Raw genomic sequence first — 17,135 nt, 5'->3', positions numbered from 1 at the left:
TCACACTTGTGAGTGCAATGCGAGAAACTCATGCCTCAATACCTGGCACTGCCGCCGACTCTCAGGATCAGAGTGTGCGACTGCATGTCTTTCTATGCAGCTGAACGCTCCGGTCCGAACCACCGGCGGCAGTGCCGGATATTGATGCGCGAGTTTCTCGCATTGCACTCGCAAATGTGACCTTGGCCGTAGGCCTCAGGATGTTGCTCCTCTGGTTTGTGCAGCTGTGATCCCTGCAGGATTGATTGGTCACGTCTGCTCCCGGTCTCCTGTCCTGGCCGTGCAGAGCAGGCATGACTAATCCATCTCGCATGGAGCAAATGTAAAAAAAAAAAAAAGCCTGCCGTCTCCCTGCAGCTGCGGTCACAAAAATCAGTGCTCAGAAGCTGGAAACTGGAGCACGTTCTGGGTGACTTCACCTCTACTTATAGAATCCCTTTAAGAAGCCCCACCCGCACTCGCCCCAGGGTTCTGATATCAGTAGTGCGACAGAGAGGAGCGAGCAACAAATTAAATTCCAGCTTTCTCTATAAGGCAAATTGGGGAATGAGAGCAGTGATCTGATTGGTCACTCACTGTGGCCCTGAAGTAGTTTGGGCCCCAGGTTACAAGGCATTATTGCTTTCTAATATGACTTCTCCATCACTTTCTAACCCGTCGTTTCTTGTCTCTTTGGCTATCGCTGCAGTCAGACGCCCGGACACATCACGTAAGTCTATATGTCTATCCTGCACGTCTTTCCCTCCGTGTCTGTGCGGCTGTCCCACTGTGTTCGTCCGTCTTTCCTGTGCATCCTTCCCTCTGTCTCTTGCTTCGCTCCTTTCATTGCTTTTTCCTGTTTTATTTGTTTGGGTTTTTTTTAATTATTATTTTCCATCAATCCCTTTGTTAACCATTTTTATTGTGGAGTCTTGGTGGTAGTTGTACAGATGTAGCAGAGCTGAACTTGTCGCCGGAATCTCTGGCAGAGATTTTCCATGCAAATGATCCCTTTTAGAGCTCATACCCATCACTGAAAAAAAAAAAGGATCTGATTTTGGTCCAGAAAAGTAGGAAGAGTGTAATGCGATTTTCATGCAAGTACAATTCGATTTTTAACACTTAGCTTCAGAATGACATCCGATTTAGATGGGAATGTGATCCGATTGAGAGACATTAGATACAAAAAGAGATATATAGTGTGAGTGAGATATATAATCAGTGCTTTGTGTGTAGTTTACTGTATGTGGGTTTTTTTTTTAAAATAAATTCCTTTCAGAAAAAAGGAGTGGGATCCCCCAACATTTTATTAACCAGCAGAGGGAAAGCAGACAGCTGGGGGCTGATGTTTATAGCCTTGGGAGGGGGTGATACCCCTTGAGCTTGCCAGGCTATTAATATCAGCTCACAGCTCTATACTCAGCCTTTACTGGCTATTAAAATGGGAGACCCCCCCCTTAAAATGAAGCAGGGTCCCCCTATATTTTATAACCAGCAAAGTCTAGGCAGACAGCTGCAGACTGATAATAGCCTAGGAAGGGGCCATGGATATTGGCCCCTCACAGACTAAAAAAATCATCTCAGGCGCCCCAGAAATGCATAAGATGCGCCCATTCTGGCACTTAGTCTCACTCTGCCCACTTTCCCCTGATGCGGTGGCAAGTGGAGTGATAGTTGGGGGTGTATTGATGTCACCTTTGTATTGTCAGGTGACATCAAGCATAGGGGTTACTAATGGAGAGCCGTCTATAAGATGCCCCCAGTACTAACACCATAGTGATATTGTATAAAAAAAAACACCCAGTAAAGTATTTTATTTGAAATAATGACAGAGACTCCTTTAATGAATTTAAATTAAACCAGCTATTCTCATGTCTTCACCCAGTCCACTGAAGCCAATGTCTCCTGTAACAGAATTAAAATAATAGCTGATATTTTTAGTCTAGGAGGAGTCAAATAGTCTTGGCCCCTTCCTAGCCTATTAATAGCAGCCTGCAACTGTCTGCCTAGCCTTTGCTGGCTATTAATTATAGGAGGACCCTGTGTTATTTTTTTCTTTTATATCCCCTAATTTAATAACCAGTAAAGCTTAGTACACAACTGTGAGCTGATAATAATAGCCTGGGAAGCTCCATGGGTATTACCCCCATCCCAGTTTGTAAACATTGGCCCCCAGCTGTCCGCTTTCTTTCTGCTAATAAAATAAAATGTTCGGTTAATAAAATCTTGAGGGATCCCTTGTCATTTTTTTTTCCAGAAAATAATTTAGTAAGTACAAAAATACAGTAAGCTGCACAAGCATTGTACTAATTATATATGTGACAGATATAAAATTGTCAATCTATTCTACTCTGTCGGGTCACCCTGTAATTTTACTGTACGCGACAGATGGATTGCTGGCTTTTCACAAGACATCGGTATGTAAAGATCGGACAGCACTCGCGTGGTGATTTTTTAAAAAAAATTTTTTATCACATCCATTGACTTTCATTGGCGAGTTTCTTCCGAGATACAAGGACAATCGCTGCCTGCTCACAGGTGAGTCGGGACTCCTAGATTAACATTGGTCAGAGTGCAATCCGATTAGCAGATAGTACTCTTCTGTTTTCCCTCACAGATGAGTATGAGCCCTTAACCCCTTTCTGTCATGTGACGTACTATCCTGTCCATGTGCCCTGGGACTTAATTCCCAGGGACGGGATAGTACGGGGACCTTCGGGGGCCTGCAGGGAGCTGGCTTCCTCATACCTGCAAAGCGCAGGCAAGGAGGAAGCCTTGTGCATGTTCCCCCTGGGACAATGTAATAAAGTTAAAAAAAAAAAAAAAAAATGTAAAAATAATTTTAAAAAAATCGCTAAATACATTTAAAAAAAAAAAAAAAAATTCCCTAATTCATTTTTTGGAAATAAAAAAACAAACAAAAGTACACATTTGGTATCGCCGCGTCCGTAACGACCTGCCCTATAAAACTGTCCCATCAGTTAACCACTTTAGCGAACCCCTTAAAAAATAAAAATAAAAAACGAAGCAAAAAATGATTTATCATACCGCCGAACAAAAAGTGCCATAACGCGCGATCAAAAAGATGCATATAAATATCCGTGGTACCGCTGAAAACGTCATCTTGTCCCGCAAAAAACGAGCCGCCACACAGCATCATCAGCGAAAAAATAAAAAAGTTATAGCTCGCAGAATAAAGCGATGCAAAAATAATTTTTTATATAAAATTGTTTTCATTGCATAAAACCACCAAAACACAAAAAAAACCTAAATGAGGTATCGGTGTAACCGTACTGACCTGAAGAATAAAAGCGCTTTATCAATTTTACCGCACGCGGAACGGTGTAAACGCACCCCCCAAAAGAAATTCATTAAACTCTGGTTTTTGTTCATTCTGCGTCCCAAAAAATTGGAATAAAAAGCGATCAAAAGATGACACGTGCCCGAAAATGGTACGAATAAAAACGTCAACTCGTCCCGCAAAAAATAAGACCTCACATGACTCTGTGGGTCAAAATATGGAAAAATTATAGCTCTCAATATGTGGTGATGCAAAAACTATTTTTACAATAAAAAGCGTCTTTTAGCGTGCGACAGTCGCCAAACATAAAAACCTCCATAAATAGTAAATCAAACCCCCCGTTATCACCCCCTTAGTTAGGGAAAAATAATAAAATAAAAAGAAAATGTATTTTTCTATTTTCCCATTAGGGTTAGGGCTGAGATTAGGGTTAGGGTGTGTTGGGGTTAGGGTTGGAGTTAGAATTGGGGGGTTTCCACTGTTTGGGCACATCAGGGGCTCTCCAAATGCAACATGGCATCTGATCTCAATTCCAGTCAATTCTGCGTTGAAAAAGTCAAATGGTGCTCCTTCCCTTCCAAGCTCTGCCATGCGCCCAAACAGTGTTTTACTCCCACATATATGGTATCAGCCTACTCAGGACAAATTGCAAAACAACTTTTGGGGTCCAATTTTTCCTGTTACCCGTAAAAAATTAAAAAAATTGGGGGCAAAAATATCATTTTTGTGGAAAAAAATTTTTTATTTTCACGCCCGGGCGTTATAAACTTCTGTGAAGCCCTTGTGGGTTCAAAGTTCTCACCACACATCTAGATAAGTTCCTTAGGGGGTCTAGTTTCCAAAATGGGGTCATTTGTGGGGGGTTTCCACTGTTTAGGCACATCAGGGGTTCTTCAAAGGCAACATGACACCCGCAGAGCATTCCATCAAAGTCTGCATTCCAAAACGTCACTATTTCCCTTCCGAGCCCCGACGTGTGCCCATACAGCAGTTTTCTCCTACATATGGGGTATCGGCGTACTCAGGACAAATTGGACAACTTTTGGTGTCCAATTTCTCCTGTTACCCTTGGGAAAATAAAAAAAAAATGGGGACTAAAAGATCATGTTTGAAAAAATACGATTTTTTTTTATTTTCACGCCCGGGCGTTATAAACTTCTGTAAAGCCCTTGGGGGTTCAAAGTGCTCACCACACATCTTGATAAGTTCCTTGGGGGGTTTAGTTTCCAAAATATTGTCATTTGTGGGGGGTTTTTACTGTTTTGGTACATCAGGGGCTTTCCAAACGCGACATGGTGTCCGATCTCAATTCCAGCCAAAAACGTCAAATGGTGCTGCTTCCCTTCCGAGCTCTGCCATGCGCCCAAATAGTGGTTTACCCACACATGTGGGGCATCAGCGTCCTCAGGACAAATTGCACAATAACTTTTAGGGTCCTGTTACCCTTGGAAAAATAAGAATTGGGGGTGAAAAGATCATTTTTGTGGAAAAAATATGATTTTTTAATTGTACCACTGTATGTTATAAACTTCTGTGAAGCCCTTGTGGGTTCAAAGTTCTCACCGCATATCTAGATAAGTTCCTTCGGGGGGGTCTAGTTTCCAAAATGGGGTCACTTGTGGGCGGTTTCCACTGTTTAGGTACATCAAGGGCTCTCCAAACGTGACATGGCGTCCGATCTGAATTCCAGCCAATTTTGCATTGAAAAGTCAAACGGCGCTCCTTCCCTTCTGAGCTCTGCCATGCGCCGAAACACTGGTTCCCCCACATATCAGGTATCAGCGTACTCAGGACAAACTGAACAATAACTTTTGCTGTCCAACTTCTCCTGTTACCCTTGGTAAAATAAAAAAAAATTGAACCTGAAGTATTTTTTTGTGAAAAAAAGTTAAATGTTCATTTTTTTTTATTTTTTTTTTTTAAATATTCAAAAAATTCCTGTGAAGCACCTGAAGGGTTAATAAACTTCTTGAATGTGGTTTTGGGCACCTTAAGGCTGTGTGCACATGCTGCGGATTAGGTGCGGATTCATCCGCGCGGATTTTGTAAAATACGCAGGTGAAACCGCAGGTCAAAAGACCTGCGGATTGCTCTGCGGGTTTGCCCTGCGGATTGCTCTGCGGTTTTTCATCTCAATGGAGGAGATGGCAAACCGCAGGGGAATCCGCAGAAAGAATTGACATGTCAATTCTTTCTGTGGATTGAAAACCGCAGATAATCCGCGCGGAAAATTCCGCACCGTCTGCATTGCGGTTTTTGATTCCCATAGGGAATCATGGTACTGTACACCGCAGCAAAAACTGCTGCGGGTCCGCAGCGGCCAAAACCGCTGCGGAACCGCAGCAAAATCCACAGCGTGTGCACAGCCTAAGGGGTGCAGTTTTTAGAATGGTGTCACTTTTGGGTATTTTCTATCATATAGACCCCTCAAAGTGGCTTCAAATGTGATGTGGTCCTAAAAATAAAATGGTGTTGTAAAAATGAGAAATCGCTGGTCAAATTTTAACCCTTATAACTTCCTAACAAAAAAAATTTTGGTTCCAAAATTGTGCTGATGTAAAGTAAACATGTGGGAAATGTTATTTATTAAGTTTTTTGTGTGCTGTATCTCTGATTTAAGGGCGTAAAAATTCAAAGTTGGAAAATTGCGAAATCTTCAACATTTTCGCCAAATTTCCGTTTTTTTTTTTCACAAATAAACGCAAGTTATTTGAAGGAAAATTTACCACTAACATAAAGTACAATATGACACGAGAAAACAGTGTCAGAATCACCGGGATCCATGGAAGCGTTTGAGTTATTACCTCATAAAGGGACAGTGGTCAGAATTGTAAAAATTGGCCCGGTCATGAACGTGCAAACCACCCTTGGGGGTTAAGGTGATAATAAAGAGTTCTGCCACTTTCTGCCATACTTTTGTGTTCAGCATCTTCCAGACCTCTGCTTGCTGTCAGTGCAGTCTTAAGTCTAAAAACCAAGTCTGTCCCAGAGTGTAAGCCATGTCTTTTTCTAAGCCCAGCACCGGTCAGTTTTTCCCAGCCACTAAATATCAACAACGAATGTTCCAGTTCACTGACAGCAAGCGGAGAAGGAAATCACAACGTCCATCAGAAGGTTCTCTGCATAGAAGGCCACAGCCCAGCAATGGTCAGAAAAGAATTGTCCCTTTGACTCAGTAATGAGGCTGTTCATTGCCGTAGAGAGTCCGGACTATCAGAATTTCTGGGCCATTGGATGTTACACTACAGAAATGTCACAGCTTTATATAATCTACTCTGTATTCATCTGTAGTCCCTGATGTCTTGTGTGTAACCAACAGTCTGTCCATCTATTCACTCTTACCTCCTTCACTGTCAGTTACCTGTGCTGGTTTCAGGAAAATGAAAACTCCCTTATGCTTCACAGCTGCATTCACTATTCTGCTGGTGCAGTCACTGTATACATACATTACATTACTGATCCTGAGTTACATCCTGTATTATACCCCAGAGCTGTACTCACTATTCTGCTGGCACAGTCACTGTGTGCATACATTACTGATCCTGAGTTACATCCTGTATTGTACTCCAGAGCTGGACTCACTATTCTGCTGGTGCAGTCATTGTGTACATGCATTACAGTACTGATCCTGAGTTACATCCTGTATTATACTCCAGAACTGCACTCACTATTCTGCTGGTGCAGTCACTGTACATACATTACATGACTGATCCTGTACTGATCCCAGTTACACCCTGTATTATACTCCAGAGCTGGACTCACTATTCTGCTGATGCAGTCACTGTGTGCATACATTACATTACTGATCCTGAGTTACATCCTGTATTATACTCCAGAGCCGCACTCACTACTCTGCTGGTGCAGTCTCTGTGTGCATATGTTACATTACTGATCCTGTACTGATCCCGAGTTACATCCTGTATTATACGCCAGAGCTGGACTCACTATTCTGCTGGTGCAGTCACTGTATACATACATTACATTACTGATACTGAGTTACATCCTGTATTATACTCCAGAGCTGCACTCATTATTCTGCTGGTACAGTCATTGTGTATATACATTACTGATCCTGAGTTATATCCTGTATTCTACTCCAGAGCTGCACTCACTACTCTGCTGGTGCAGTCACTGTGTACATACATTACTGATCCTGAGTTACATCCTGTATTATACTCCAGAGCTGCACTCACTATTCTGCTGGTGCAGTCACTGTGTACATACATTACATTACTGATCCTGTACTGAGCCCAGTTACATCCTGTATTATACTCCAGAGCTGGACTCACTATTCTGCTGGTGCAGTCACTGTATACATACATTACATTACTGATACGGAGTTACATCCTGTATTATACTCCAGAGCTGCACTGACTATTCTGCTGGTACAGTCAGTGTGTACATACATTACATTACTGATCCTGAGTTACATCCTGTATTATACTACAGAGCTGCACTCACTATCCTGCTGGTGCAGTCACTGTATACATTACTGATACTGAGTTACATCCTGCATTATACTCCAGAGCTGCACTCACTATTCTGCTGGTACAGTCACTGTGTGCATACATAACATTACTGATACTGAGTTACATCCTGTATTATACTCCAGAGCTGCACTCACTATTCTGCTGGTGCAGTCACTGTGTACTTACATTACTGATCCTGAGTTACATCCTGTATTATACCCCAGAGCTACACTCACTATTCTGCTGGTGCAGTCACTGTGTACATACATTACATTACTGATCCTGTACTGAGCCCAGTTACATCCTGTATTATACTCCAGAGCTGGACTCACTGTTCTGCTGGTGCAGTCACTGTATACATACATTACATTACTGATACGGAGTTACATCCTGTATTATACTCCAGAGCTGCACTCACTATTCTGCTGGTACAGTCGCTGTGTACATTACATTACTGATCCTGAGTTACATCCTGTATTATACTCCAGAGCTGCACTCACTACTCTGCTGGTGCAGTCTCTGTGTGCATATATTACATTACTGATCCCGAGTTACATCCTGTATTATACTCCAGAGCTGCACTCACTATTCTGCTGGTGCAGTCAGTGTGTACATACATTACATTACTGATCCTGAATTACATCCTGTATTATACTACAGAGCTGCACTCACTATCCTGCTGGTGCAGTCACTGTATACATTACTGATACTGAGTTACATCCTGCATTATACTCCAGAGCTGCACTCACTATTCTGCTGGTACAGTCACTGTGTGCATACATAACATTACTGATACTGAGTTACATCCTGTATTATACTCCAGAGCTGCACTCACTATTCTGCTGGTGCAGTCACTGTGTGCATACATAACATTAATTGTATGCACTAAAAGGTTGAGACAAGAGCGCAATAGGGTCAACCCCTGAAGAAGTGTTATGCTTCGAAACGCGTAGGGATTAAAGGGTTAACGTTTTTAACCTTGTGTGGTTATGGAATTTGTCTGGCAGCGCACTTAAAGTCCAAGAATTTATTCCTTAGTAACCATACATAACATTACTGATACTGAGTTACAGCCTGTAGATCTTTTATTATAAAAATAGAAAAAAACAGTAATAACAGAAACAAAACAAATATAAACCAGAAAATAATCTCTGTAATGACACTGGTCCAGCAGCTTATTCTCTCCTCACACACATACATATATACAGAATAACAACTAACTTACACCTTCTGGTCTGGTCATCAAGCAAAAATAACCAACAAACAATAAAAAAAAACTATATACATAAACTTTTTAAAATGTAATTATATATATATATATATATATATATATATATATATATATACACACACACTAGCTTAAGAGCCTGGCGTTGCCCGGGCACAGTAACTAACTGTGGTTAGATATAACAAATTATGATTATACTCCATACCATAGTCCCGTGCCCATATACCCATCCTCCATCTCATAGTCCAGTGCCCGTATACCCATCACACATCCTCCATCCCATAGTCCAGTGCCCATATACCCATCACACATCCATCTCATAGTCCCATGCCCATCATACATATCCTCCATCCCATAGTCCAGTGCCCATATACCTATCACATATCCTCCATCCCATAATCCCGCTCCCATATACCCATCATACATATCTTCCATCCCATAGTCCAGTGCCCATATACCCATCACACATCCTCCATCCCATAGTGCTGAGCCGGGTGGCGCTGAGCAGGGAGTTCCTGGAGATGTGCTGTTATGTAACCTGACAGTGTGGCCGCTGATGATGCGATTTTCTACGACGGTAACATTAGAGCCTGGCAGTAATAGAGAAGGGGGTGATTCATTTCTGTCGCGCTCTCTGCTCCATTCTGAAGGCAGACATTGGCTGGGAGCTTATGTTCCCGGGGATGCTAGATTTCTCCCACCTGGTCAGTGTCTGCTGAGGTGTTGTGGAGTGGGAAAACTGTTGCTCATAGCAACCAATCACAGCTCAGCTTTCATCTTCTAAACAGCTCTGGTGAAATGAAAGATGCTTAGTGACAGGTGTATCTAGTCTTTCTGGCACCCGGGGCAAGAATTTGGATCGGCGCCCCCCCCCCCAAGCACACATGCTATTTGCACACTTAGTCGTGTACCGACGAGCTGCTCTTCCTAATGTTCTCAATGTTCAGTGAAAAACTGAGGCAAGCAGGAAGAGAAGCTTGTCACATGACCATAAGGTATGAAAGTCGCATATGAGTGAAGTGTCCATGTGATGACTACTGGAACCTGCAGAGCTGAATCCAGAGATTGCAGGCTTCTGAATTCTCACAGTGAATGAATTGCACACTTTTAGGATTCTCCCGTACCGGTGGCAAGAGTACATGGTCAGCACAAGCATGTGATTTGTATACTTCTGGCCACACTCCGACTAGATGTGCCCGACCTCGCTCAGTTCATTTTCATTAAGTGAGGCCACACGTCTAGTCAGCATATGACCGCATGTATGTAAATTACGGCATGAGACAATCCTAACAGCATTCAGTGAGCACTGTGAGAATTCAGAAGTCTGCAGTCACCTAGAATGACTGCAGACTCGGCACAAACCTGAACAACCCCTTTAATGTTCCTAACAAATAAAATCATGAGAATTAGTATCACAAATAATATATTTACATCCAGGTACCTTATAGATTATGTCGTCTCTGGAGTAGTTCTCCTTTTCTTCTTGTCCGGACCCCATGATGTTTTCTCATCCACATCTCGTCTCTGCAGACTTCCATCTTCTCCGGTCTTCTGCATTAACTATCCACACGACCCCCTTAAAGATAGAACTGTCATTATAATGCTCCTAAACAAAAAATATCTGCAATATACTGTCTCCTCACACTGTTCCCCTCCCTCCTCATACTGTCTCCTCTAACATCCCCTCTGTTCATACTGTCTCATATATTTACCCCCTCACTCTCTATACAATCTGCTCACACATACCCCTGACTCCCCATACGGTGTCTGCACACATCCCATCACCCTCACTCCCCATACTGTGTCCACATGCATTTTTCCCATCGCTACTCATACTGTGTCCACATACATATACCCGTTCGCTCCCAATACTGTCTGCACCCATCCCCCCACTCACCCCCATACTCTTCATTTTGTCCTCAAAATTCCCCACACAAATTAAATCCCCCCACACACATTAAATCTCCCCATCCCCACTCCAGATCTCCCCACACATTAAGTAGCCCATGCCAATTCCCCCCACACATTATCTACCCCACATCCTCACTCTAAATCCCTCCATATATTAAATAACCCCCCCATCCCCACTCCAAATGTCCCCACACATTAAATAACCCCCATACCCCCTCCAAATGCCCCCACACATTAAATAACCCTCCATCCCCACTCTAGATCCCCCACACAAAAAGTGCCCTCCCTCCATTAAATAATCACCCATCCCCACACCAATTCCCCTCACATTAAATAACCCCCAGCCCCACACCAATTCCCCTCACACATTAAATAACCCCCTATCCTCACTCTAAATCCCCCCGCACATAAAGTGCCCCTTCCATTAAATCTCCCCATTCCCACACCAATTTCCCTCCTCACACATTAAATAACCCCCCATCCCCACTCTAAATCCCCCCCACACATAGTGCCCCATCCATTAACCCCCCCATCCCCACACCAATTCCCCTCACACAAAGTGCCCCCCCCTTTGTTGGTTCTTCAGCTCCAGTGAGAGTGGAGCACGCTTACCACCAGTGACATCAGCAGCGTGATCGCATGACCAGATCACACTGTTGACGTCGCTCTGACCTGGCGGTCAGAGCATTAATTGTACTGGCGTCTGTATAGACGCCAGTACAATTGCTCCCTGGGAGCCGGCGCACGCAGCTTCTCTGCGCCGGCTGTCAGATAGCTGACAGAGAACGGCCGACTCCCAGTCCGGGGGGCGGCAGAATGCAGCCGCCGGGAGAAGACTGCGGACTGCCGCATTAGGCAGCCTGGCTGTGCCCCCCGAATACGCCTCTGCTTCGTGATTGGCTGCTATGGGCAACACAGGCAGTGTAACATGTTGTGGTCAAGAAGATGTGCCACAACATGTTACAATATATATATTTGATATTTATTATATATATATTTTTTTTAGTCTCAAGCCATCAAACAAAGAAGAACTGCTTCAATTTTTGAGCCAGAAGCAGTGTGAAAGACTGGTGGAAAGCATGCCAAGACGCATGAAAGCTGTTTTTAAAAATCATAGTTATTCCACAAAATATTGATTTCAAAACTCTTCCTGAGTTAAAACATTAGTATTGTTGTTTCTAAATGATTATGAACTTGTTTTCTTTGCATTATTTGAGGTCTGAAAGCACTGTTTTTTGTTTTTTTTTGACTTTGACCATTTTTCTTTATCAGAAAAAAATACAATATTTATTGCTTGAAAATTCGGAGACATGTCATACCTATGAAGAGAAAAATCAGGCAAACTGAACATTTAAAAGTGGTCTCTTAATTTTTGCCAGAGCTGTGTGTGTGTATATATATATATATATATATATATATATATAGTGTGTGTGTGTATATATATATATATATATATATATATATATATATAACCACAAACAATACCAATATATACAAGACTAAAATAGCCACCACTCCACACTCAAGCTCACTATTCCCAACCACCGTACTGACCTGAGAGCTGATCTTGCATACCCATCGTCAATCCATGTGGTGTGCGAAGATCCTTCATTTGCCCTCCTGTCTTCCATTCCTGGAAGAAAAGCTGAAACCATCCCTACAGGAGAATACCCACGAAGGAGCCCTCTCTTTCCAGAGGTTTGCAATGTTGATCTTAATGAAGGTATCCACAATACCACAGGGTTGACCATACACAACCCTCCTACTCTCTTTGTACTACAATCTCCCTCTTGACCAGGTTCAGTCTATTCCCCTTTAACAGTTGGAAGAACAAACTAGACCCGAGTCCAGACAGACTCCGGCATGATGCACATACTGCCCAGATAAATCCACTAAAGTCAGTAGGTAAGTTTTGACCAGGTTTACCCTTTCCCTTAGGGTCAAAGAACAACCCTTCCATTGGATCACTTTCTGAGTGGCGATCTCCAACCTGCTGTTCCAATGTTTGGGGTATTCCCCCTGGCCAAAAACGATGCCAATGACTATTGCCGAGACTTGGGGTCTTGGAAGGGTGTCTGGGAGATCAAAACTAGGATCTCCCAGCTAGAGACTCTCTGGTCCTGTGACAGCATAAACCATTTTCAGTGATCAACTCTACCCTGCTCCACTGCCTCTTGGACACAGCACTAAATGTGCTGCGGCCTGGAACAGAGCAATGCTGGGCCTTCAAAAGGAGTCGGGGTCCAAATTTCACCAGCTGATTAAACAGCACCTTTGCCAGAACCTTCCTATCTGCATTGAGAAGCGCTATGGGACACCAATTTTCAATGCAAGATGGGTACTTACCCTTTGACAAGATGATCAGGGCAGACCTCCTCATTGACTTTGGCAGATTGCCTGAGGAAAGACACTCATTGAATACCTCAGTCAAGAGGGGAACCAAAGCATCCTTAAAGGTCTTATAGCATTCAAGTGTTAAGCCATCTGGAGCGGGCCATTTCTTTAGGGCAAGCCCTTCAATCACCAGCTTAACTTCCTCTTCCCTGATCATCTCTGTCAAAACGTCGAGAGGGGTCTAATCCTGGTTCGGGGACGACCAGCCAGGAAAGCCAACATCTCATCCCAATCAAGATCCCTCTTCCCCAAGAGGTGTGAGTAGAAGGATCTGAAAACCTCCAGGATCCCTGATCTAAATCGCCTCAGGGACCCCGTAGTGGCAACCAGTCCTGTAACTACTGTGACGACTCCTGGAGTGGACCCTCTGGGTCGTGGCACCAACCCTCCCAGGGCGAGCTGACCTAGTGAAGACCACCCCCTATACAGGGAGTGTCAGGGGCAAGCCCCAGGGGGTGAGGTACCACGACTGCTGGCACCAGGCGGCCGGCTCACAGGAGACACGAGTGGGTGAGTGTGTCTGCAGGAACGTGTAAAGCGTGGACATGGGAACACGTACACAGAGACTTCGTATGTCCGGGTGTGAGTGAAGCAGGATGCATGCAAGGAGCACGTCAGAGCACTGAGTCAGGCAGCAGATGTGCCAGGAGGTGTAACAGAGTGCAGGATTGGAACGTGTGCCAGGAGGCACAACTGAGTAAGAGACAGAGTACAGGATCAGAGCATGTGCCAGGAGGCACAACTGAGTATGAGACAAGGCACAGGGTCCGAGTGTGTGCCAGGAGGCACAACTGAGTATAAGACAGCACAGGATCAGAGTGTGTGCCAGGAGGCACAACTAAGTACAAGACAGCAAAGGGTCAGAGCGTGTGCCAGGTGGCACAACCGAGTACAAGGCAGAGTGCAGGTACAGAACGTGTGCCAAGAGGCACAACTGAGTACAAGGCAGAGTGCAGGTTCAGAGCATGTGCCACGAGGCACAACAGCGTGCAAGGCAGGAGACCCGAATACAGCGCACAGCCAGGCAGGGACACGGCAGACCAAGCCAGGAAGCACAACAATAATCAGGCACCTCCCCTAGGAAGAGGTAGCCTGATATAGCACATGATCACGAGAGCTTCCGGGTCAAGTCCTCCAGTACCATAGAGAGGACTGACCTGGAGACCGAACTGAGAAAAGCGCGCAAGCGCAGACATAACATGAAGAAGACAGGGACCTAGGTACGAGAGGTGCGTGTGCGCACCCGGCGGGACCCCCGAAGTGACTGCGGCTCCGGAAGAGATGACGTCGGGGCCAAGGTCCCGCTCCCAGGTGAGCGCGGCGTGACAACTATCTTTACTATGCACTGACATCTTGCAGTTTCTGTAAGGGTTGTGCGAGAGGTACTTCCCGTAATCCCTCTCAAAAATCAAAGATGTGTGTCTATCATACTGACACCGCATAAGCAAATATTTCACTCTGGAGATCTCATGACTACCTCCAGTTGAGACAAGATGCTCGAGTATCCTCCTCAGGCCCTGATACAGGAGGTACCAGCCAGACTCCTGAGGCTTGAGAGCTGGCAGAAGAATCTTGCCACTCTTTCCTTACACATCTCCCACCACTCTGACCTACCACCACAAAGATCCAGTAAGGGTACCCGGCTCTGAAGAAAATCCTCAAAGGAATGTCTTATCTCTGCTTCTTCCAAGAGAGACAAATTGAATCTCCAAAAGCCTCATCCCATCGGGAACTCCACCTCAACAACAGACACTGCTGAAGAGACGGCTACCTCCTTTAAATAAAATCTATCTATTCTGGACTTACAGTTACCTCTATGATAGGTGAACCCCTCGTGGCCTGGGGTGTGCTGAATGTGGATAAACACCAAGTGAGCCTCACTAGCTATGCTATTATGGGTGACGCTATCATAAGTCAGCTTGTCTCTGGAACCCCCTCTGTCTCAGGGCCTCATGACAGTATTGAAGTCCCCTCCAAAGATAACCTGCCGAAAAAGGTAGGGCTTGATCCTCATAAAGAGACACTTTTGGTCCCACTTAGATTGGGGACCATAGAAGTTAATGAGCCTTAGCTCTTGTCCCTTCATGAGGACATCTAAGATCAGGCACCTCCCCATTGCTAACTCAATAACCCATCAGCATTCCACCGATGCGTTAAAGAGGACCGCCACTCCGCTATATGGCTTACCCGCAGGAGACCAATAGGGCCCAAGTCTCCACTCCCGCTTAGCTTTAAACATGTCTGCCATGTTCGGCAGCCTGGTCTCTTGCAAAAAGAAAATGTCAGCTTCAACCTGCCTGAGAAAATCAAAGGCCACAAATCAGGCTGTATTTGACTTTATGCTGGTAACATTAATGGCCGCCAGTGTCAACGGAGTGGGTACCGCCATCATTGGTGATTGAGTTAGATGGCTTTCTTCCCTCTCCCCTTATCCTCTGCCTCAGAGGAGGAATCATTCCCCCTTTTTAACGACACAGGTGTCCACTCCCGTGGTTTTTCTTTTTGTCGTCCTCGTCTCCGGACTCCGGGCCAGTCCCTCCCTCCAGTGACCTTACATTCCCAGAAGAAGGAGACTCGGCACCCCCTGTAAGCTCCGCTGAAGCCGGAACCTCACCCTCAGCTTCCTCAGAGGAAGAGGTCTCACTATTCTGCTGGTGCAGTCACTGTGTACATACATTACTGATCCTGTACTGATCCTGAGTTACATCCTGTATTATGCTCCAGAGCTGTACTCACTATTCTGCTGGTGCAGTCACTGTGTACATACATTACATTACAGATCCTGAGTTACATCCTGTATTATATCCCAGAGCTGCTCTCACTATTCTGCTGGTGCAGTCACTGTGTACATACATTACTGATCCTGAGTTACATCCTGTATTATACTCCAGACTGCACTCACTATTCTGCTGGTGCAGTCACTGTGTACATACATTACTGATCCTGAGTTACATCCTGTATTATACTCCAGACTGCACTCACTATTCTGCTGGTGCAGTCACTGTGTACATACATTACATTACTGATCCTGAGTTACATCCTGTATTATACTCCAGAGCTGCACTCACTATTCTGCTGGTGCAGTCACTGTGTACATACATTACATTACTGATCCTGAGTTACATCCTGTATTATACCCCAGAGCGGCACTCACTATTCTGCTGGTGCAGTCACTGTGTACATACATTGCATTATTTATCCTATACTGATCCTGAGTTACATCCTGTAGATCTTTTATTATAAAAATGAAAAACATAACAATAATAATAACAGAAATAACAAGAATATCAGCCAGAAAACAATCTGTATACTGAACACTGGTCCAGCCGCTCATTCTCTCCTCTCACACATATTATACATATATGTAGAATAATAACTAATAATAACTTACACCTTCTGGTCCGGTCACCAAACAAACTAATAACAAACAATAAAATAAACAAAGGCCGACATAAATACGTACATAAACATTTTTTATACAAATATATACAAGACTAAACTAAAACCCCATACTCAAGCCCACCATTCCCAACCTCTGCGCTGACCTGAGAGCTGGTCCTGCGTCTCATGCCTCAGTCCATGTCCAACGTCCATAGGCCAGATCAGGCAGTGCCAGTGTTTCCCCAAACACCCCAGTGTCCCATTGTCCCACAAGATAAACCCACCTCCCCCCTTTTCCCACCACCCAACCTAACACCTACACCCAAATCTATATCCCTTTATACAATACATATATACAGAAACAAACACTACCATATCACAATACCCACAAAGTCCAAGTTCGGCGCCTGCAACCCTACATCACTGTATACCGATCACAAAACAAAAATCTACAGTGTCAACAGCAGCCCAC

The 17,135-nt window shown here is 44.3% G+C and overlaps 1 protein-coding gene across 1 annotated transcript in view; it reads left to right on the top strand.

Annotated features, from left to right (window-relative positions):
- The window catches only part of GABBR1 (gamma-aminobutyric acid type B receptor subunit 1), a 134,994-nt gene that overhangs the window by 30,925 nt on the left and 86,934 nt on the right, over window positions 1–17,135 (top strand). The window contains exon 6 of the mRNA XM_073561300.1: window positions 689–709. Coding sequence (XP_073417401.1) covers window positions 689–709 — 21 coding nt within the window. The remainder of the gene's footprint in view (window positions 1–688; window positions 710–17,135) is intronic.

The sequence above is a fragment of the Dendrobates tinctorius genome, unplaced genomic scaffold (genome assembly GCF_039654945.1).
Source record: "Dendrobates tinctorius isolate UK_male_01 unplaced genomic scaffold, ASM3965494v1 ptg000315l, whole genome shotgun sequence".
Taxonomy (NCBI): Eukaryota; Metazoa; Chordata; class Amphibia; order Anura; family Dendrobatidae; genus Dendrobates; species Dendrobates tinctorius.
Note: the sequence above shows the minus strand (reverse complement) of the source record. Positions and strands in the feature narration are given on the sequence as shown.